The sequence below is a fragment of the Callionymus lyra genome, chromosome 3 (genome assembly GCF_982586985.1).
Source record: "Callionymus lyra chromosome 3, fCalLyr1.hap1.1, whole genome shotgun sequence".
NCBI lineage: Eukaryota > Metazoa > Chordata > Actinopteri > Syngnathiformes > Callionymidae > Callionymus > Callionymus lyra.
This window is the reverse complement of record NC_141820.1, coordinates 17,798,696-17,821,902: the sequence shown is the minus strand read 5'-3', so window position 1 is coordinate 17,821,902 and position 23,207 is coordinate 17,798,696. Positions and strand designations below refer to the sequence as shown.

General features: G+C 45.4%; 2 protein-coding genes across 11 annotated transcripts in view; one reads left to right on the top strand and one right to left on the bottom strand.

Moving 5' to 3' along the window:
• cacna1c (calcium channel, voltage-dependent, L type, alpha 1C subunit) overlaps nucleotides 1-12,758 on the bottom strand; it is a 42,361-nt gene extending 29,603 nt beyond the window's left edge. For 5 of the 8 annotated variants that reach the window (XM_087786732.1, XM_087786733.1, XM_087786737.1 and 2 more), the window contains exons 1-2: nucleotides 11,294-12,758; nucleotides 607-994 (exon numbers count right to left, since the gene is read on the bottom strand). In XM_087786732.1, the coding sequence (XP_087642858.1) occupies nucleotides 607-994; nucleotides 11,294-11,426 (521 nt within the window). In that variant the 5' untranslated portion in view covers nucleotides 11,427-12,758. Of the gene's footprint in view, nucleotides 1-606; nucleotides 995-7,130; nucleotides 7,851-11,293 lie in introns of those variants that run through there. The other 3 variants (XM_087786739.1, XM_087786738.1, XM_087786736.1) reach the window with 2 other exon arrangements.
• dcp1b (decapping mRNA 1B) lies at nucleotides 10,190-14,133 on the top strand. Of its 3 annotated transcripts, none has more exons than XR_015710743.1 (9): nucleotides 10,190-10,568; nucleotides 10,743-10,783; nucleotides 10,859-10,986; nucleotides 12,692-12,758; nucleotides 12,814-13,003; nucleotides 13,073-13,367; nucleotides 13,460-13,525; nucleotides 13,596-13,739; nucleotides 13,906-14,133. XR_015710743.1 is itself a non-coding variant. In XM_087786741.1 (9 exons), the coding sequence occupies exons 1-9, from the start codon at nucleotides 10,419-10,421 to the stop codon at nucleotides 13,978-13,980; spliced, it is 1,179 nt and encodes a 392-aa protein (XP_087642867.1). In that variant the 5' UTR covers nucleotides 10,190-10,418; the 3' UTR covers nucleotides 13,981-14,133. The 3 variants fall into 3 exon arrangements, 1 of the variants encoding a protein (XP_087642867.1); XM_087786741.1 differs by having other exon boundaries at nucleotides 13,437-13,525; XR_015710744.1 differs by lacking the exon at nucleotides 13,460-13,525 and having other exon boundaries at nucleotides 13,906-14,132.
• Nucleotides 14,134-23,207: the final 9,074 nt, after the last annotated feature.

Below are 23,207 nucleotides of genomic sequence, written 5' to 3'. Positions count from 1 at the left end.
ACACATGTGGCGCAGAGTGTGTATGTGTTGGTGTTGGTACCGTATGTGAGCATATATGTGTGTGAGTGTGTGTGTGGGTTTTTTTAGGTATGTTTTTGTGTTAGTGTGCGTGTGGTGTTATAAGTATGTGTGTCTGTGCAAGTAGTGTGTGTAAAATTGAATGTATACGTGTGTGTGCACGTATGAGTGTGTGTTAGTATGTTTGTGAGTCAGTGAGTCACGGACACTCGTGGCCTGAGACAGCAGTTGTCCTTATATGGTGCAGCAGCATGACAGTCGTGTGTGTGAAGGAGGTTCTGAGTTCTTGGGTCCTTCAGTGAAGTGACCTCATTATTTTTGGCTACAGTGAGAGACGAGGTCTGGTCTTCATCACAACCATCAGTGCGCACGCTCACACGCGCACACACATACGGGCGAGCACGCAAACTCACACGCATATTCACGCACACATACACACACATAGAAAAACTCTTGAACACACATGCACACACAGGTGTACAGTTACCCAACCACAAATACCTCGCACACAAACAAACGCACACATGTATAATAGAACGGAAAGTGAACTAAAGGTCAGAGGTGAGGGTCACGAGGTCACCAGGATACTTCCACTCTACGATGTTGATGCAGGCCCGTCTGATGGGGTTCTTGAGCGTGAGGCACAGCAGGGCCCGGGGGGGCCTCGTGGCTGTGGTGGTGGTCTGCTTCTTGGGCTTGGCGCTGTAGTGCTGCCTCTTCCTCTGGGTGGAGCTGGCGGTGGAGATGGGCCCCCCTCCCCCCGCCCCAAGACCCGCTCCACCCGCCACCGCGTTGCCCATCATCTTGGCCTGGCGCGCTGCATCGATGGCCGCCTGCCAGCTGAGGGCAGCGCCGGGCGTGGGAACGTGCTCCGGTGCCAGACCCACCACACCGAGGTTTGACCCGCCATCCCCGTGCTCATTGGTCAGTGTGGAGGGGGGAGGGCGGGGGAGAGGAGGGGGGGAGTAGTCGGAGCCTGCGAAGAGAAAGAGGACGGTTACACACCTGTACGACAACGGCGCCTACAAAACAGCAGGTGACTATGAAAATGTGAGTGTGTGTGAGTGTGTGAGTGTGTGTGTGTGTGTCCTGAGTGTGTGGGGACGTCGCTCTGCTTCAAGGAGTTAATGAGCTCAGATTATCGCCCAGTTTTTCAGCCCCTGTGGATTGTTGGTTAAAGTGACCCGGAAACATGGAGACACGTGCAGACGACGTCTTCGTCTAAAGTCTTCAAGGAAGACTGAACCACCTTCTTTTCATGTTCTCATCCTTTCATGTGTACATCACCACTTCATCACTGCTTCAGGACTTCGTCACTTCATTATCACTACATCACCATTTCATCACTCCATCATCACTTTATCACTCCATCGTCACTCAATCACTACTTCATCGCCTCTTGATCAGTCCTTCATTAATCCATCATCCCTTAGTCACTCTTTCATCACATATTAATCACTCCATCATCACTTGATTATCTGTAAGTACTGTATAATTACTCCTATATCACTCTAATATTTACTCCGTCATGTACCAATGCAAATCTCAGTCATCATCCCTTTATCACTTGTTCATTAATACATTATCCTCTTTGACTTATTATCACCCTATCATCTCTCTTTACTTCATCTTTCCTTTAACTTTCAATCAACACTTCATCAATACATCACTTCTTTGTTACATTATCATCTCTTCATCATTTACACATCACTCCATCAACATTTTTTCATTCCACCATTATTTATTCATCTATCATTCATGACTCAATAAACCTTGCACCACTTATTCACCCCTCTTCATTACTCCTCCTCCATCATTGTTCTATCACACATTTTCCACTCCATCATTTATCAATATTAAATCTTCATCACTCGTTCATAACTCCAACTACTTTATCATAGAGACATCACTCGTTCATAACTCCAACTACTTTATCATAGAGACATCACTCGTTCATAACTCCAACTACTTTATCATAGAGACATCACTCATTCATAAGTCCATCTACTTTATCATTGCGACATCACTCGTTCATAACTCCAACTTCTTTATCATTCAGACTAACTCGTTCATAACTCCAACTCCTTTATCATTCAGACATCAATCGTTCATAACTCCATCTACTTTATCATTCAGACATCATTCATTCATAACTCCAACTTCTTTATCATTTAGACATCACTCGTTCATAACCGAAACTCTTTTATTCTTCAGACGTCACTCATTTATAACTCCAACTTCTTTATCATTTAGACGTGACTCATTTATAACTCCAACGTCTTTATCATTCAGACATCACTCATTCATAACTCCAACTTCTTTATCATTTAGACGTGACTCATTTATAACTCCAACGTCTTTATTATTCAGACATCATTCATTCATAACTCCAACTTCTTTATCATTTAGACATCACTCGTTCATAACCGAAACTCCTTTATTCTTCAGACGTCACTCATTTATAACTCCAACGTCTTTATTATTCAGACATCACTCATTCATAACTCCAACTCCTTTTACCATCATCACATTATTGTCCCTTTATTACTCATTCATCCTCTGTCACCACCTCATCATTCATTCATCATTCTGTCATCCCTTCATTAATCCATCACCTCTCCATTATCAGTCCCTAATAACTTCTTCATCCCTTTATAACTCGGTCACTATTACCCACATGTCATTACTACAGAAATTAATTATTTTATTTCACCTCTTCTTTTCTTCTTCCACCATCCTTCATTATTTCTTTATCCTCTCATCACTCCAGCACTCACAGTTTAGTTCACTGTTTAGTGAATGTAACATTTAGCAAGCAGCTAAGTTCAAGTGCACACATTTACTTACACATTCACATATGTATATCGTGAGAGAGTGAGTGAGTATGCAAGCTAAGTAAGTCTGTGAGTGAGTAGGTGAGTGAACCTCCACTAAAGAATAAACCCAGAAACATTCCATGTGACTTTCAGTCAAAAGAATCTGGAGAAGTGGAAACTTGTGTAAGTTTCCAGCTGTGGAGGCCGTGGGAGGGAGGGAGGAGGGGAGGGAGAGGATAGGAAAGGGGGAGCAGACCGAGGGAGAGAAAGGGGGAGCACCAGGCAGCAGTTTGAAAGATCGACCTGACTGAAGAAAACCTTGCTCATTGTGATAGAGACTTTCCTTCATAGTCCTTCACCAGAACAAATCTGCTCCGAGTGTCTTTCAGGTGCAGCTCACACCTCCAAGGGTCAATTTGACAAATGTAAAATTGACTTGTCCCCAACTCTGGTGGAGACAATCTAGAGTCTTCTGTGATGTCAGTCCACAGGACCCTCATTTATTCACAAAAAAAGTTCTGTTTGTGAATTGAACGTTCGCAGGACAAAGTACGTCCGTGTCTATCTTTATTTAATTACACTTTTGTTGCTTTTTTTCAAATCTTAGATTTTTGAGTAGTTGGAATTTATTGTAAATAAAATAGAAATGGTGTCATTTTATCCATCAAATTCTCTCTCTTCACACAACTCATGCAAGTAGAATGAGAATTAAGGATACAATATAAAGTATGAATAAAGTCTAAAACAATTGGATTCACAAAATATAGTTACTGTTTTTTGTAACATTATATTTTGAGCCATAAATGAGGCCATTACATTGAACTCTTATCAGACTTAAGACTAACTCAGTCATGTTGTGATACCACAATGAAAGCGAACAGAAGATCAAATCCACATAAGCTTTTTTGGTAATGCAAAATAAATGGAAGGGTAGTGTAGTTCCTAAAAATAAAACAGCTTTAATGTAATGTGAGTAGTGTTAAATGACAGTAGCAAATAATAAATCATGCTTTATGTTCTTTGAAGTATTCTTTTCAACACTGTTGGTGAATGTGTGTTTGTGTGAGTGTCTAATTTAGAGTGTGTGTGTGTGCGTTTGTGTCTGTGTGTGTGACAGACATAGTACAAAGGAAATGAACTCCCTATGCAGGAAGTGACCTCACATGACAGAATGAGGATGAGGAGGAAAAATATATTTTTGTCTGCTGCTTTAAATATCCGGTCTTTCATGTTAGGACGCATTCACAGTCGGATCAGAACCAGAACTGTCGCCTCTGAAGGATGATTTCTCTGAACACCGGAACAAACCTGACAGTCGTTGATACTGTGCTCCGATTGGTCCACGTGTGCAGATGAGGATGATAATTAAGAGCAGAAACTGATGATGCTCTGTCAATGATCTCCCGGAGGTCGATGACCTTTGGACTCTGCACTTGCTCTGGTTGTCCTGACAACACACCAACACTGGTCTTGCTCGGCTAATGATGACATCACTGCACGTACCCCAAAACGTGAACCAGCAGACAGCCTATAGTGACTAAAACTGACACACATACACCCATAAACTTACAAATACACACACACTGAGGTTGGAATCTTGTCTGTAATAGTCATTAGAACATTGGTGTATGACATTCGGGTCTTCTGGGAAGTGGACTTACACACATACCATTCACACTCAAATACACACACACACGCTCAAATACAGTCATATATTCATACACACACACTCACACATGACATTCACACTCAAATACATACTCACATGCGGATACACACACACTCATGTGCAGGCGCACACACACAATTCCACGCAAAGATTGGTCTGGTGGGAAGTGATCCAGCGAGCACACATCACACTGGCCTAGAAAGGCTGAACACACACACACACACACACACACGGACTGTCAAGGACACGCGGTGTGATATATTTAATATATTCAGGTCTTTTCAAACCAGAACGCTGCATCCTCCTCTTTATTAGAGATGAGGAAGAAATGAAGGGCAGGAGAGTGAGCAGAAGGAAGGACAGAAAGAAGAGTGATAGAAAGAGGAGTCTGAGAAGCAGAAGAAAAGAAAGAGAATGTGAATGAGGTAAGGATAGGTAGGAGATTATTGGGAAGAACTCGGTAGAAGAACCTTCAGGAGCAGCTCTGGACATTAGTTGGTCCACTATCAAGACATGCTAGTCTGAATAGTACCGTCACTCAACAAAGGTACCCTGAAGTACCTGGAAGAGGTCATGGGTGTCGGGGCTCACACATTCGACCAAACAGATACAACCAGAGTCAGATACAGCCGCAGACTTCCTGCATCATGTCATGTGACGTCCAGCTGCTCATTTAAAACTTGTTTCTTCAAAGGAAGCTTTTTATAGAAAGAAACGAGCTTAATTTAGATTCATACACACTCACTCAAAAAACACACACACTTGTGCTCTCACTCACACTCACACTCGATCACACTTACAAACACACTCTTCCGTCCGGCTCTATGATTTTGCTCATGCTTTGTTTGGTTTGACGTGCTATTGAATCGCTGTCATTCCCAGGCCTCAGCAACTCATTTCGCTCCATTCAGATTGACTGAGATGAAACCCTTGGAATCCTTTAAATCACTCTCACACACACACACACTCGCTATTCTCCTTCTCACTCTCTCTCTGATACACACTTTCACAAACTTTCACTGGCTTTCACACACACACACTTATACACACATTACAACTTTCTTGAACACACATAGACAAACACAAGCGCACTCACTGGCTTTCATACTCACACTTATACACACACCCCAACTCACAAATAGAAAAAAAATACACAGCCACTGGTTTTCATACACAGATGTATACACACACTAAAACTCACACATACACATGAAGACACAAACGCACACACACTGTCACTGGTTTTTATACCCGCACATATACACATGCCCCAACTCACAAATACACAGATAGACACACACACACACAGTACCACTGGCTTTCATACTCACACACGCATACACACAAAAACGCATACACACAAATAACCATCTTACACACACTTCTGAGAAACTATTCAGAACTTAATGTCAGTCATGAAGGAGCACTGGAGGTCCTGGAAGAACAAGGCCCAGCCATAATGTTCTACTGAGTGATGATCCAAAAAAACAGGTCACTTATGGAAGAGGACCTTCACTCGCAGAAAATGCAGACATTTTGGAGATCAAGAGCCTGGTCTCCGCCATCTCTGGCTCAGCGGAGATCCTCGAGGTCGGGATATGACAGGATCCACAGACCTGGATGAAGCTAGCCAGACCCGCACAGCCCTGGTTGACACCACAGTCTTGCTCCAGAAGACGTAAGAGTAAGTTGGAGCACCTTTGTCCTGGACCTCCACAGAGGCCAACATGAGAGGTGGTCACCTGGAGGTGGGTGAACCTTTTGTACAAGCGTTGACCTTTGTGTGGAATGCGGTCACATTTCAAAACCTCAAAGATTCACGCCAGCAACATTGGAGCCCTTTCCAACACGCAACACCTCAGACTGAGAGGTGCTGATCCTCATCATCACTTCCTCACTCATTAAGGGCCTGCACAACAAAATCTACATGTGTTTGTTTCAAGCCCACAAAGGATGGACGGACAGAGGGGGGGTGTCACGTAAAGTATTGCCCATCGCCATAGTAACCAGCATTAAACAACATCACCCGAACTCAGCTGGTCCAAGAGCATATCTATCGAGTTCTGTGGCACGGATGTCGTTTCCATGGTGACCATCGTAAATCATCAAACGTCAACTTATGAAACGTAACTTTACGGCTCTCGCGCGCACACGCGCGCACAAGCGTCCACACTAGAGCTCCTCATCCCCCTGTTGCTATGGAGCCTGTCGCCATGGCGGAGTGTGGCTGTGATGAAAGTGAAGGCGTCGAGGAAGACGATGGTGGTGATGATGGTGGTGGTGATGAAGAGCGTGGACATCATCGGATCCACGGCTGACGAAGACGCAGCGGAGCAGAGACGAAGCTTCTCTGCAACGTGGGTGGAAGAAGACGCGTAACACTGCGCAATACAAATACACACGCTCTTTCTCTCACACAAATACACACACACACACACACACTGTTGCGTCCAAAACTCCCAAAATAAAAGTCAACCGGGGTCGCCCTCCCCCCTCAATCCTCATTGAGTCCCCCCCCCCCCATCCACCCACCCACGACCACAGGACCAGGCCTCACGCTACACCTGCAGGAAATAAGCCCCCCCCGCCCCCCCACACACAGGTGAGACCGAAAAGGCGCCACGTACCTTGATGGTTCTCAAGGGTTTCCTCCGGGATGTACATGTTTCTGCTTTCATTGACCATAAATCGAGTCCGCCGGAACCTCCAGAGGTGAAAGAAGCGCGGAGGGGGGTGCAGGAGGGGAGGAGGGGGAACAGAAATCCAAAAGAAGACTGTCTCTGGCAGGACAGTGCTAAGATCCGCTCCTGCTGAAGGCTTCGGGAGTCAATATTACCTAATCCCCATGATGGCGCTAAAGGACGGCGAGAAGAAGCGGGATCTGTCGGCGGAACCGGCTGAGAAAACGCACCGGTGCATCCCTCGGTACATCCGGGCCCTAGGCGGCGACCATGAGAGCAGCACCGTACAGTCACACCTCAGCCCTTGTCTCCCCCTGTCTCTCCCCCCGGCTCGTGGCCCCTCTCCCAGTGTCAAACTAAGCCGTGGAGGGAAGATCAGTGTCAGGGATGGAAGTGCGCAGGAGACGCATCAGATGATGTGACGGGAGGAGGAGAAGGAGGAGGAGGAAGAGGAGGAGGAGAGCAGGAGCAACATTTGGAAAACAGAGCGACTGAAATATTCCATCTCGGCAGCTTCAGGGTTAAAACCTCCTTTTCATCCCAGAATCACGATCCAGACACGTCAGTCCTGTTGTCCAGAGACCCGGTACCGCGTCCAGGTCCCGACCAGCATGGCTGTCGATCCGTCCTACCTGTCCGTCTGTCCCTCCGTGCGCATGTCACGGCGCGCGTGTGTGTGTGATGTAGAAAGAGAGAGAGCGTGTGTGTGTGTGTGTGTGTGTGTCACCGAGCAGAGTAAGCGGCTGCAGCTCTGCGGTGATACTGGGGGACGGAGAGAGAGAGAGAGGGGGAGGCACACGTTCATGCAGACACTGTTAACGTTTCCAGATGTGTGCCTTTATTGTGTGTATCAAGAGTGTGTGTCTGTGATCGTGAAAAGTGTCTGAGTTTTCGTTTGAGTACGTGCGTGTGTGTGTGTGTGAATGTCAGTGAGTAAGTTTTTGTAAGAAAGAGAATGTGTCTCTGTGTGAGAGAGTGAGTGTAAGATATATGTATACGAGTGTGCATGTGTGTTTGTTGTGTGTGTTAGTGACTGTTTGTGAGTGACTTAGTGTGTGTTGGAAAAAAAAAAAGAAGAAATGCTAAAAACCCTCCTGAGCAGAACCTGGTCTGGTCTCCAGATGATGACGATGAACTGCCAGAGTGTGTGTGTGTGTGTGTTCCTCTAGTCTTCCTTGAGACTAGTTTTTTAAAGCTAGTTTTATTTTTATTGTTGTGCTACACCATATATAGTGTGCTCTGACAGGGATACTTCTTTTAAAAATACAAATGCAGTTTTACAAATCTAAAATATGAAAACATTTCCAACTTCATATACGCTCCTAAAGGAACATAGTTAAACTACAGGTAAAGAAAACATCTTTCTAGACCTTTAACTCGGCGTTATACAAATCAACTTTGGGGTATGAAACAAAAATAAACGTTCCATCACAAGCTGGCATCTTGGTCTATTTCTGTATCAAAACTCAAAACTGAACTTCAGCATTTCTTGTTGACACACAAGCAGTTTATTCAAATGTGGCCATGGTTGTGTGATCATAGTAATACGGTTTCTACAGATGTACCTTATGTGTTGTTACACTTACCTTATGTCCTCCTGCTGCCACTTTAGTTGAGAGAACTGCTGCCAGATGCTAGTATGACATGATAGTCCAGTGTTTAACTTGTGTGTACTGATTGATCAGCCAGATTCAAGGAACATAAGTCATTGCACGTGACTTTCCTAAACTGTGACAATAGGTTGGTTTTTTTTTTAATAAAAAGGAGATTGTCATGAGTTTAAGCAACAAAAAAAACAAAACAAGCATCCACGCTACAGGAGGGTAATTAATTTATTATTGCGTTAATATAATTTAAATAAACATTTTATTTTGTTATTTGAATTGTATTAGCATTATCAGTATGTACTGTTTGTAAATTGTTGTATAGTGTTTATTAAATAGTATTTTTATATATATATATATATATATATATATATAATATTACTAATAGTGAGATGATAGTGCAGAGTGTAACTTGTTTGTACATATTGATAAGCTTAATTCAAGAAGCACTTATTGTAACAATGTTGCTTTTTTATTAATAATTTAAAAAATGATACTATTGGTCAAAGATGGAGATTGTATGAGGTATCTTTGTGTTGTCTCTGGGTCAAGTAGACCAACCTCCCTGGCTTCCATAAATACATCTGCAGTGCTGGAGGTCAGTCATCTTGACCCAGAGATAACACTAGGGATACCTCAAACACATTTGTTTTGGGGCCTTCACGATTAAAAAGAGAGAGAAAAAAGAAAAATAAATTATATACGTCTGTATTTTCATTTTATTATTATAATTTTTCGACATAAGTTTTACAATGTGAATTTTATAACCTAATATAATGTGTTCGTATGGTTAATCATTGTTTTGTGAGCTGCCGTGACAACCTTATTGTCCCCAATGTGATATGATATATGCACATCTTATCATATATCATATCACAAAACATAAATATAGTTTAACTGGCAATAAGTTAGGATGAATTGAAGTTATCGTACAGTTGTGAAGTTGCGTGTAGTTTACCGAAAGGGAACGCCCCATTTGGTGGAGCCTTGACCGCTCCAGGGTCTGTGGTTCCGTAAACCAGTCCAGTCCAACTGATGGACAGAACCCCGCTCATCAGCTGGAGCCCCCACCGAACTATTTTGAAGAGATGTTGCTCTTAGGGGAACTGAGATGATGAGAGTGATCCAGTTAGGGTCTGAAGGCTCAGTCAGTCGCCCTTGAGCAGTGCTCAGGTTAAATGTATTAGAAATCGTTCAGCAGATTAAAAAGACGCTTTTGTGGAGAAAAAAAAACTTAAACAGACTGGATTTGTTTCCGGTAGCTGTCAGGGGACATGACCCGACCGGGTGCAGATTAGCCCCGAAAAGTCAGACTCGCTGCCGCTCATCGGAGTTTGACGAAGTTGTCTGAGCTCGTTGCTCTTCACTCGACTGCTTCTGCCTGCGCGTGTTTACGTTCAGCGATCCAACATGGCGGCGGATACGCTCTCCCGCAGCTTTCTTTCACTTTCCCTTGACAAACCTCCACATATGGCTCTTGTGACTGGATCATGAACACCATCCATGACACACCTTCGTTGAGTTCTAAGTTGTGTTGCACTTCTGAAAAACGTTGCCATAGAACTCGTCTTGTTTGTGGACGATTAGCCGCTCGAGCTAGTGCTAAACCGAAAAAAAGAAGAGGACGAGAATGCTGCCGAGCAGCAGTGGCTCGCTCTCGGCCAACGGTATGGAGATGAGTCTGGCTGCCCTCCAGAGACTGGACCCTGGTATCAGAACAGTCGTGGACGTGGCGAGTCATGTGGCGCTGTACACCTTCAGCTGCCAGTCTCTTCAGTGGGTGAGTGACGTCACCACAGAAGTAGCGTCAACGAAGGCTGCGGTTTCTGATAGTATCTCCTAACAAATATATGTTTACTTGTCGCGTCTTTTTTATCACACTGAACAACAAAAGTCATTGACCGTTGATAACATGTGGACGTCTCAACTCAAAAAGAAATTATGTTTTTATCAGGAGAAGACGGAGGTGGAGGGAACTCTATTCATCTACAGCAGGTTACTGTAACACACACACACCCACACATACAAACACACACAACATGATGATGATGATGATAATGATGGGTTCAGGTCCACGTCGCCCCGTCACGGTTTCACCATCATGAACAGACTCAACATGCAAAACCTGAGCGAAGCTATCACCAGAGACCTGGACATGCAACTGCAGGAGCCCTTCCTGCTGTACCGCAATGCTGGCCGTAAGCACACCGGCTGCACGACACCATAAACACGGATGCCCCAGCCAGAAACTTTTGATCATTTGTGTATGTGTACGTGCATGAATGCTTCGTGAAGTGTGTCATTTCTATTGGTGTATGTGAGTCATGTGACTCCTCCAAATCAAACCAAACACCCTGTGATTACATCACTTCCTGCTCATGTAGTGGCGGCAGCTAAAAATATCAGTTACAGATAACAAGGTTCTGTTCCTTCTCCACACACCGTTGGACCCTGTGGTGTGTGTGTGTGTGTGTGTGTGTTTGAGTGTGTGTGTGTGTGTGTTACCTCCTGGGGGCACATGTGTGTATCCCAGCTGCTTCTCTGACACCAGCAGTCCCTTGAATCGGACCTCGGCCTCCTCCTGGAGCCGCTGGTGTTTGGGTCTCCTCTGGAAAAGTGCTCGTAGCATCCCAGCCATAGATGTTGCTCACAGGGTTAGGGTCAGCAGACCAGCTCAGATGACATCACACTCCAGCATCTGAACTTACCCCCCAATAGTTCAGACCTGGATCCTCGCGGGACAGCCGAGCTACAGGCGCGTGGTCCAGAGATTCTGTGAACCCACCACGTCCCTCTATGTTACTTATTTGGTCCTGTACTATTTTCCCAGGCTCTCTCTGGCCCGCCCCTCCCTCCTACTCCTCCTTCCCCTCCCCTGCTTCCTCTCACTGTGTCTGTTTGTGTAACTCCTCTTTTCTGTGATTCCCACCACCACCGATCCAAATCAATAATCAATATTTATTTAATATAATTTATATCAGGACCTCCCTCATCTACCCCTTCTTCTCACTCATTTACTCTGTGTCCTCAATCCTTCTTCCTTTTAATTGCGTCTTTTACCCCCACTTTTTCCACTTAGACTGTCTCAGCTTCCCTCTTTTCCTCCACGTTCACGGTCATCTAATATTTTCTTCAGCCGCTTCTACTTTCTCCTTTTATCTCTTCCATCCCTCCATCTTTTGTTTTCTCTTCCTCTCTTTCTTTCTTGTGCTTTTGACACCTGCTTCTCTCCTTCATTTATTTTTAGGTGTTCCTCACCCAACAACCCTCCTCCTTTTATTCTCATGTCTTTCTCACCTTTTGTCCTTCCTTTTTCCTTCTCATATCCGTCTCTCCCTCCTATTATCATGACATCTTTCTAACCATTCGCCTTTCTTGCTAACTCTCTCCTGTCTTACTCTCTCCTCCTACTTTCATTCTGAAGTCTTCCCCACCCTCTCATCTATTTCTCTACATTTCATACCCATATTTTGTCAACTCCTCTCCTTATCCTTCTTCATTCTCGCATCTTCATCACCCTCCTCCCATTTTCTTCTCCTTCTCTTCTTACCCTCTCTCCTCTTTCTCTACATTTAATCGCCTTCTCTCTACCCTTTCATTCCCAGATCTTCCCCACTCCCCTTCTTCAATTGTATGCCTTCCTCATTCTCCTTTATTCCTTCCCATGTCTTCCTCATTGTGCGTCCTTCCTGCTTTCATTCTAAGTTTTCTTGCCCACTTTCTCCCTCATTTTAATTTCTTCTTGCCCTCGGTACCTTCAACACAACAACTGTTTCAGAACCAGTGCACTGACTGGTTTTGTTCACTCTGTCTGTGAACAGAAAGAGAAGATTGAGTAATGAGAGCTGTTTTCCTACATCTTTCCCTTAACTCCCTAAACTCTCTGTCCCTCCCCTGTCTCAGTGATCATCCATGGCATCTGGTTCTACAACCAACAGGACTGTCATCGCATCACTGGCATTCTGCAATTGTAAGTCCTGCTGCTGCTTTCTGACCAAACAAAGTGGTTGTGAACCTGTTTTCAGTCTGACCCAGCAGGAGGTGGTTCGAGCTCAGAGGAAAGAAGATGGAGCGACTGTTGACATTCTGCAGATGCTTAGCAGAGCTCAGAGCCTATATGAGGAAAAGCTCTCCCCAGAACCAAAGGACATCCGGGTCAGTGAGGATGTTCACCGGAACCTCATCAAGCCCATCCCTGTCAAGCCAAGCACTCAGGTGCCGTACTTCCTGTCAGATCAATAATAAAAAAAAACACCTTCCTAATCCAGGTGTTTTTTTCACCAGGACTTCATCCACCCAGGGTCAAGGTCAGTCCTTCCAGACTCGCTGTTTGGCTCCCTTGGACCGGAACCAGCAACATATCTATGGCGCCCCACAGTGGGCGGTAGCAATACCTGCAACTCTGGGGCCATGGGTAGACCAGACGTTATGTCTAGACCCTTCAACCAGTTGCCAAACTGTCCAGCTTTCCAAAAATTTGACCAGAGGAGCCTTCATTCTCATACACCTCATCATCAGCCAGGACAGTTGCCTTTCCTAGGTTCATCTTCTCCCAGACCACAACATGCGTTCAGCCCAGGTGAGTCATGTCAATTCTCCTTCCACGTCTTGTATTGCTGATGGAATCTGGGTATTCCTGCATGTTCAGTGTCGCCCCATGACCTCTTCCAGAGGCTCAAGCTGGTCCAGCAGGGCATGGAGGGCTATGTCGGTCTGCATGCTCTAGATCAGCCACAAGTGAGGAACCCTGTGAACTACCAGACTTATTTCACACCTTAAACTGATCTTTTCTGGTGTGGTTCTCCAGCTGGACTCCCCTCAGAGTATCCCAGTCACAAAGCCAGCTCTCCCCCTGCTCCTCTCGCCCAGTGTGTTTGCTGAGGTCAAGTCCAGAGACTCCAGGGTCTTGTCCCGATCTCAGCTGCAGGCAGCACTACTGCACCTCATCCAGGTCAGGGTCCCTGGATCTTTTAAAACTATGTTTCTCCTCAGTGCGCTACTGTAAATTGTTCACTTCAGGTTTAAAGTTTGTTTTTAGCGATCTCCAGTGGTGGTAAGCCGTCACTACATCTGTGTGAGTGTCTAACTGTCTGACTGTGTGTGTATCTTTATTTCAGAGTGATGCCTCATTCTTGGACAACATCTATCACACCTATGTCAGCAGGTCTACCAACATCTGTAGCAGAAAGTAGTGAAAGTATGGAAGCAGCTACACCCTGAAGTGTCACTTCCAGATTTGTGAATAAATCCAATCTGATGTTTTTATCCTCAGGTGATTTTAACAGTGTGCCAGCATACATATATATATTTTTGTAATGTTTTCACAATACAACAACCTTTTATTAAAGATGTATGTTAAAAAAGTCAGTTTGGCGTCTTTTCAACAAAGTCACTTCCAAAAGCCACAGCAGTTGTGCTTCCTTGTCAGAATGTTAGAATTGTCAGAACATTATTGTTCCATTCATCTGTTTACCTCAGTCTCTGAAGTCAAGGTTGATGAAGATTTAACATCATACGCAATATAAAGGAATGGATCTTTGTTTCAGACGCACCACTGTTGACTGGCATATAGAAGGAGGGACAAGAGTGTAAGTGACACATCAATGTGGTCCTTGGAACAAGAGTGTAAGTGACACATTAGTGTCAGAAGTGAGAATAAGTGTGTCATGGTGGCAAGTGTGAGAGTGACACATCAGTGTCTTCATGGTGGCAAGTACGAGAGTGACACATCGGTGTCTTCATGGTGGCAAGTGTGAGAGTGACACATCAGTGACTTCATGTTGGCAATAAGAGAGTGACACATCAGTGTCTTCATGGTGGCAAGTGTGAGAGTGACACAACAGTGTCTTCATGGTGGCAAGTGTGAGAGTGACACATCAATATCTTCATGGTGGTAAGTGTGAGAGTGACACATCAGTGTCTTCATGGTGGCAAGTGTGAGAGTGACACATCAGTGTCTTCATGGTGGCAAGTGTGAGAGTGACACATCAGTGTCTTTATGGTGGCAAGTGTGAGAGTGACACATCAGTGTCTTCATTGTGGCAAGTGTGAGAGTGACACATCAGTGTCTTTATGGTGGCAAGTATGAGAGTGACACATCAGTGTCTTCATTGTGGCAAGTGTGAGAGTGACACATCAGTGTCTTTATGGTGGCAAGTGTTAGAGTGACACATCAGTGTCTTCATTGTGGCAAGTGTGAGAGTGACACATCAGTGTCTTCATTGTGGCAAGTATGAGAGTGACACATCAGTGTCTTCATTGTGGCAAGTGTGAGAGTGACACATCAGTGTCTTCATGGTGGCAAGTGTGAGAGTGACACATCAGTGTCTTTATGGTGGCAAGTGTGAGAGTGACACATCAGTGTCTTCATGGTGGCAAGTATGAGAGTGACACATCAGTGTCTTCATGGTGGCAAGTATGAGAGTGACACATCAGTGTCTTCATTGTGGCAAGTATGAGAGTGACACATCAGTGTCTTTATGGTGGCAAGTGTGAGAGTGACACATCGTTGTCTTCATGGTGGCAAGTGTGAGAGTGACACATCAGTGTCTTCATGGTGGCAAGTGTGAGAGTGACACATCAGTGTCTTCATGGTGGCAAGTGTGAGAGTGACACATCAGTGTCTTCATCTTGGAAAGTGTGAGAGTGAGACATCAGTTTCTTCATTGTGGTAAGTGTGAGAGTGACACATCAGTGTCTTCATGGTGGCAAGTGTGAGAGTGACACATCAGTGTCTTCATGGTGGGAAGTTTGAGAGTGACACATCCGTTTCTTCATTGTGGCAAGTGTGAGAGTGACACATCAGTGTCTTCATCTTGGAAAGTGTGAGAGTGACACATCCGTTTCTTCATGGTGGCAAGTGTGAGAGTGACACATCAGTGTCTTCATGGTGGCAAGTGTGAGAGTGACACATCAGTGTCTTCATGGTGGCAAGTGTGAGAGTGACACATCAGTGTCCTCATTGAGGCAAGTGCGAGAGTGACACATCATTGTCTTCATTGTGGCAAGTGTGAGAGTGACACATCAGTGTCTTCGTGGTGGCAAGTGTGAGAGTGACACAACAGTGTCTTCATGGTGGCAAGTGTGAGAGTGACACATCAGTGTCTTCATGGTGGCGAGTGTGAGAGTGACACATCAGTGTCTTCATCTTGGAAAGTGTGAGAGTGACACATCAGTGTCTTCATGGTGGCAAGTGTGAGAGTGACACATCAGTGTCTTCATGGTGGCAAGTGTGAGAGTGACACAACAGTGTCTTCATTGTGGCAAGTGTGAGAGTGACACATCAGTGTCTTCATGGTGGCAAGTGTGAGAGTGACACATCAGTGTCCTCATTGAGGCAAGTGTGAGAGTGACACATTGTCTTCATGGTGGCAAGTGTGAGAGTGACACATCAGTGTCTTCGTGGTGGCAAGTGTGAGAGTGACACAACAGTGTCTTCATGGTGGCAAGTGTGAGAGTGACACATCAGTGTCTTCATGGTGGCGAGTGTGAGAGTGACACATCAGTATCTTCATGGTGGCAAGTGTGAGAGTGACACATCAGTGTCTTCATCTTGGAAAGTGTGAGAGTGACACATCAGTGTCTTCATGGTGGCAAGTGTGAGAGTGACACATCAGTGTCTTCATGGTGGCAAGTGTGAGAGTGACACATCAGTGTCTTCATCTTGGAAAGTGTGAGAGTGACACATCAGTGTCTTCATGGTGGCAAGTGTGAGAGTGACACATCAGTGTCTTCATGGTGGCAAGTGTGAGAGTGACACATCAGTGTCTTCATCTTGGAAAGTGTGAGAGTGAGACATCAGTTTCTTCATTGTGGCAAGTGTGAGAGTGACACATCAGTGTCCTCATTGTGGCAAGTGTGAGAGTGACACATCAGTGTCTTCATGGTGGCAAGTGTGAGAGTGACACATCATTGTCTTCATTGTGGCAAGTGTGAGAGTGACACATCAGTGTCTTCATGGTGGCAAGTGTGAGAGTGACACAACAGTGTCTTCATTGTGGCAAGTGTGAGAGTGACACATCAGTGTCTTCGTGGTGGCAAGTGTGAGAGTGACACATCAGTGTCTTCATTGTGGCAAGTGTGAGAGTGACACATCAGTGTCTTCATTGTGGCAAGTGTGAGAGTGACACATCAGTGTCTTCGTGGTGGCAAGTGTGAGAGTGACACATCAGTGTCTTCATGGTGGCAAGTGTGAGAGTGACACATCAGTGTCTTCATGGTGGCAAGTGTGAGAGTGACACATCAGTGTCTTCATGGTGGCAAGTGTGAGAGTGACACAACAGTGTCTTCATTGTGGCAAGTGTGAGAGTGACACATCAGTGTCTTCGTGGTGGCAAGTGTGAGAGTGACACATCAGTGTCTTCGTGGTGGCAAGTGTGAGAGTGACACATCAGTGTCTTCATGGTGGCAAGTGTGAGAGTGACACAACAGTGTCTTCATTGTGGCAAGTGTGAGAGTGACACATCAGTGTCTTCGTGGTGGCAAGTGTGAGAGTGACACATCAGTGTCTTCGTGGTGGCAAGTGTGAGAGTGACACATCAGTGTCTTCATGGTGGCAAGTGTGAGAGTGACACATCAGTGTCTTCATGGTGGCAAGTGTGAGAGTGACACATCAGTGTCTTCATTGTGGCAAGTGTGAGAGTGACACAACAGTGTCTTCATTGTGGCAAGTGTGAGAGTGACACATCAGTGTCTTCGTGCTGGCAAGTGTGAGAGTGACACATCAGTGTCTTCATTGTGGCAAGTGTGAGAGTGACACATCAGTGTCTTCGTGGTGGCAAGTGTGAGAGTGACACATCAGTGTCTTCATGGTGACAAGTGTGAGAGTGACACATCAATATCTTCATGGTGGCAAGTGTGAGAGTGACACACCAGTGTCTTCATTGTGGCAAGTGTGAGAGTGACACATCAATATCTTCATGGTGGCAAGTGTGAGAGTGACACATCAGTGTCTTCATCTTGGAAAGTGTGAGAGTGACACATCAGTGTCTTCATTGTGGCAAGTGTGAGAGTGACACATCAGTGTCTTCGTGGTGGCAAGTGTGAGAGTGACACATCAGTGTCTTCATTGTGGCAAGTGTGAGAGTGACACATCAGTGTCTTCGTGGTGGCAAGTGTGAGAGTGACACATCAGTGTCTTCATGGTGACAAGTGTGAGAGTGACACATCAATATCTTCATGGTGGCAAGTGTGAGAGTGACACAACAGTGTCTTCATTGTGGCAAGTGTGAGAGTGACACATCAATATCTTCATGGTGGCAAGTGTGAGAGTGACACAACAGTGTCTTCATGGTGGCAAGTGTGAGAGTGACACATCAGTGTCTTCGTGGTGGCAAGTGTGAGAGTGACACATCAGTGTCTTCATGGTGACAAGTGTGAGAGTGACACATTAATATCTTCATGGTGGCAAGTGTGAGAGTGACACATCAATATCTTCATGGTGGCAAGTGTGAGAGTGACACATCAGTGTCTTCATGGTGGCAAGTGTGAGAGTGACACATCAGTGACTTCATGGTGGCAAGTGTGAGAGTGACACATCAGTGACTTCATGGTGGCAAGTGTGAGAGTGACACATCAGTGTCTTCATGGTGGCAAGTGTGAGAGTGACACATCAGTGTCTTTATGGTGGCAAGTGTGAGAGTGACACATCAGTGTCTTCATTGTGGCAAGTGTGAGAGTGACACATCAGTGTCTTTATGGTGGCAAGTATGAGAGTGACACATCAGTGTCTTCATTGTGGCAAGTATGAGAGTGACACATCAGTGTCTTTATGGTGGCAAGTGTGAGAGTGACACATCAGTGTCTTCATTGTGGCAAGTGTGAGAGTGACACATCAGTGTCTTTATGGTGGCAAGTATGAGAGTGACACATCAGTGTCTTCATTGTGGCAAGTATGAGAGTGACACATCAGTGTCTTCATTGTGGCAAGTATGAGAGTGACACATCAGTGTCTTCATTGTGGCAAGTATGAGAGTGACACATCAGTGTCTTTATGGTGGCAAGTGTGAGAGTGACACATCAGTGTCTTCATGGTGGCAAGTATGAGAGTGACACATCAGTGTCTTCATTGTGGCAAGTATGAGAGTGACACATCAGTGTCTTCATTGTGGCAAGTGTGAGAGTGACACAACAGTGTCTTTATGGTGGCAAGTGTGAGAGTGACACATCGTTGTCTTCGTGGTGGCAAGTGTGAGAGTGACACATCAGTGTCTTCATGGTGGCAAGTGTGAGAGTGACACATCAGTGTCTTCATGGTGGCAAGTGTGAGAGTGACACATCAGTGTCTTCATGGTGGCAAGTGTGAGAGTGACACATCAGTGTCTTTATGGTGGCAAGTGTGAGAGTGACACATCGTTGTCTTCGTGGTGGCAAGTGTGAGAGTGACACATCAGTGTCTTCATGGTGGCAAGTGTGAGAGTGACACATCAGTGTCTTCATGGTGGCAAGTGTGAGAGTGACACATCAGTGTCTTCATGGTGGCAAGTGTGAGAGTGACACATCAGTGTCTTCATTGTGGCAAGTGTGAGAGTGACACAACAGTGTCTTCATTGTGGCAAGTGTGAGAGTGACACATCAGTGTCTTCATGGTGGCAAGTGTGAGAGTGACACATCAGTGTCTTCATTGTGGCAAGTGTGAGAGTGACACAACAGTGTCTTCATTGTGGCAAGTGTGAGAGTGACACATCAGTGTCTTCGTGGTGGCAAGTGTGAGAGTGACACATCAGTGTCTTCATTGTGGCAAGTGTGAGAGTGACACATCAGTGTCTTCGTGGTGGCAAGTGTGAGAGTGACACATCAGTGTCTTCATGGTGACAAGTGTGAGAGTGACACATCAATATCTTCATGGTGGCAAGTGTGAGAGTGACACAACAGTGTCTTCATTGTGGCAAGTGTGAGAGTGACACATCAATATCTTCATGGTGGCAAGTGTGAGAGTGACACATCAGTGTCTTCATGGTGGCAAGTGTGAGAGTGACACATCAGTGTCTTCATTGTGGCAAGTGTGAGAGTGACACATCAGTGTCTTCGTGGTGGCAAGTGTGAGAGTGACACATCAGTGTCTTCATTGTGGCAAGTGTGAGAGTGACACATCAGTGTCTTCGTGGTGGCAAGTGTGAGAGTGACACATCAGTGTCTTCATGGTGACAAGTGTGAGAGTGACACATCAATATCTTCATGGTGGCAAGTGTGAGAGTGACACAACAGTGTCTTCATTGTGGCAAGTGTGAGAGTGACACATCAGTGTCTTCGTGGTGGCAAGTGTGAGAGTGACACATCAGTGTCTTCATGGTGACAAGTGTGAGAGTGACACATTAATATCTTCATGGTGGCAAGTGTGAGAGTGACACAACAGTGTCTTCATTGTGGCAAGTGTGAGAGTGACACATCAATATCTTCATGGTGGCAAGTGTGAGAGTGACACATCAGTGTCTTCATGGTGGCAAGTGTGAGAGTGACACATCAGTGACTTCATGGTGGCAAGTGTGAGAGTGACACATCAGTGACTTCATGGTGGCAAGTGTGAGAGTGACACATCAGTGTCTTCATGGTGGCAAGTGTGAGAGTGACACATCAGTGTCTTTATGGTGGCAAGTGTGAGAGTGACACATCAGTGTCTTCATTGTGGCAAGTGTGAGAGTGACACATCAGTGTCTTTATGGTGGCAAGTATGAGAGTGACACATCAGTGTCTTCATTGTGGCAAGTATGAGAGTGACACATCAGTGTCTTCATTGTGGCAAGTGTGAGAGTGACACATCAGTGTCTTCGTGGTGGCAAGTGTGAGAGTGACACATCAGTGTCTTCATGGTGGCAAGTATGAGAGTGACACATCAGTGTCTTCATTGTGGCAAGTATGAGAGTGACACATCAGTGTCTTCATTGTGGCAAGTGTGAGAGTGACACATCAGTGTCTTCATTGTGGCAAGTATGAGAGTGACACATCAGTGTCTTCATTGTGGCAAGTATGAGAGTGACACATCAGTGTCTTCATTGTGGCAAGTGTGAGAGTGACACATCAGTGTCTTTATGGTGGCAAGTGTGAGAGTGACACATCGTTGTCTTCATGGTGGCAAGTGTGAGAGTGACACATCAGTGTCTTCATGGTGGCAAGTATGAGAGTGACACATCGGTGTCTTCATGGTGGCAAGTATGAGAGTGACACATCGTTGTCTTCATGATGACAAGTATGAAAGTGACAAATCAGTGTCTTCATGGTGGCAAGTGTGAGAGTGACACATCAGTGTCTTCATTGTGGCAAGTGTGAGAGTGACACATCAGTGTCTTCGTGGTGGCAAGTGTGAGAGTGACACATCAGTGTCTTCATTGTGGCAAGTGTGAGAGTGACACATCAGTGTCTTCGTGGTGGCAAGTGTGAGAGTGACACATCAGTGTCTTCATTGTGGCAAGTGTGAGAGTGACACATCAGTGTCTTCGTGGTGGCAAGTGTGAGAGTGACACATCAGTGTCTTCATGGTGGCAAGTGTGAGAGTGACACATCAGTGTCTTCATGGTGGCAAGTGTGAGAGTGACACAACAGTGTCTTCATGGTGGCAAGTGTGAGAGTGACACATCAGTGTCTTCATGGTGGCAAGTGTGAGAGTGACACATCAGTGTCTTCATGGTGGCAAGTGTGAGAGTGACACATCAGTGTCCTCATGGTGGAAAGTGTGAGAGTGACACATCAGTGTCTTCATGGTGGCAAGTGTGAGAGTGACACATCAGTGTCTTCATGGTGGAAAGTGTGAGAGTGACACATCAGTGTCTTCATGGTGGTAAGTGTGAGAGTGACACATCAGTGTCTTCATGGTGGCAAGTGTGAGAGTGACACATCAGTGTCTTCATGGTGGAAAGTGTGAGAGTGACACATCAGTGTTGGAAGGACATATGAGTTTGTTATAGTAGCAGAGTGCACATTGGTGTTGTCAAGTTGAAGAATGGTTACAGTGGGATGTGTCTATAATGACTATTCTGCCACGTTCACCTTCTTTCCTGGTCCTGACAGTTTCCCTCTTGCGTTCAGCTGACAGTCGACTTTGGTCAATCAATGTGTGTGTGTGTGTGTGTGTGTGTGTGTGTGTGTGTGTGTGTGTGTGTGTGTGTGTGTGTGTGTGTGTGTCAGCAGCTGTTTGCAGAACCATCTTTACTTGTGAGCACTTCATCAGTTCCTCCTCAGACCTCCAGCAGGAGCCTTTGGTGAGTGAAGATGATGAGGGAATAAATGAACATTTCTTGCAGTCACTCAACGTGTGTGTGATTTAGTAATGGATAGAATCGTAGTCCGAACCAGGTTTCATGTATTTTGCAGTGTTTTGACTTGCACTTGGATATCTGGTTCATCTCCACCGGAACTACACGAGTGAGTTCATTGTGTGAGTGAATGTGGAGAGTTAACTTCATCATAATGAACTGCAATCTGGGTCAATGGGGGGGTCCACATCTGTTATTGTGTGTCCATGTGACGTGTTGTGTTTGAATGTGTATGATTCATTTGCTTTGGTTGTTTTTTCTGACCGGCTGACTCCCAGTCTTTGTGTGCGTGTGTGAGTGTGTATATTTTGAAGTCTACTGTAGTTGTGTGTGCCAGTGCATTTGTTCTTTGTGAGTCTCTGCGTGAGCACGTCTTTGTGTGTGTATTTATCCTATTTAAGTGAGTGTGTGCTTGAAAGAGAGAGAGTGTCTGTAGTGGGAGGAGGAGTTTTAATCCTGCTGGGATTATGTTGGAAAGAGAGTGCCCTGGTCCGTCCTCTTCATCAGTACTCTTCACCCCTCTTCCTCACAGGAATGTAAAGATCATGACTCTACCGGACCAACTGTGTGTGGGAACATTTGTGTGTACTTGTTTTAGCGACGTTGCGTGTTGTGGGAGCAGGAAGCCAATGGAGCGCGGTGGGATCACACACTTGGGAGGAAATTGTCTTCATTCCGGTGTGAATCCTGGAGCCTGCTGATCTTTGACAGGCTGGATCGCTCCACAATCTTTGGTTATCTGTGTCCATCCCAGCTGACACACAGGAGAACTTGAAGGTTGCCTGGTTGTGGGATGAATTCCCCTCCTCACTCATGGATGTGACTCAGGGATCTCTCAGCAGGCAAGTTCCGATGATGTCTAGAAGAACTGTACTCCAAGCCCTAGTCCCTGCAGCCTTAAGTCTGAGACTCTTCGCCAAACCTTCAAATGACTTACTGTCCCCTTCTCTCGTCACTTCATTCCCAGTTCTCTGTCCTCTTGATGTCTCCTTCCACGGCTGTTATATATCATCTGACGTCTGTTAAGCGTCTCTTGTTTGATTCTTAAAAGTCTCTTGTTTGTCTCAAAACAGTCACTTGTTTGTCTCTTAAGAGTCTCAAGCATGTTCCTTAAGTGTCTCTATCTCTTAAGTGTCTCAGTTTCTTGTGCGTCTCATGTTTGTCATTAATGT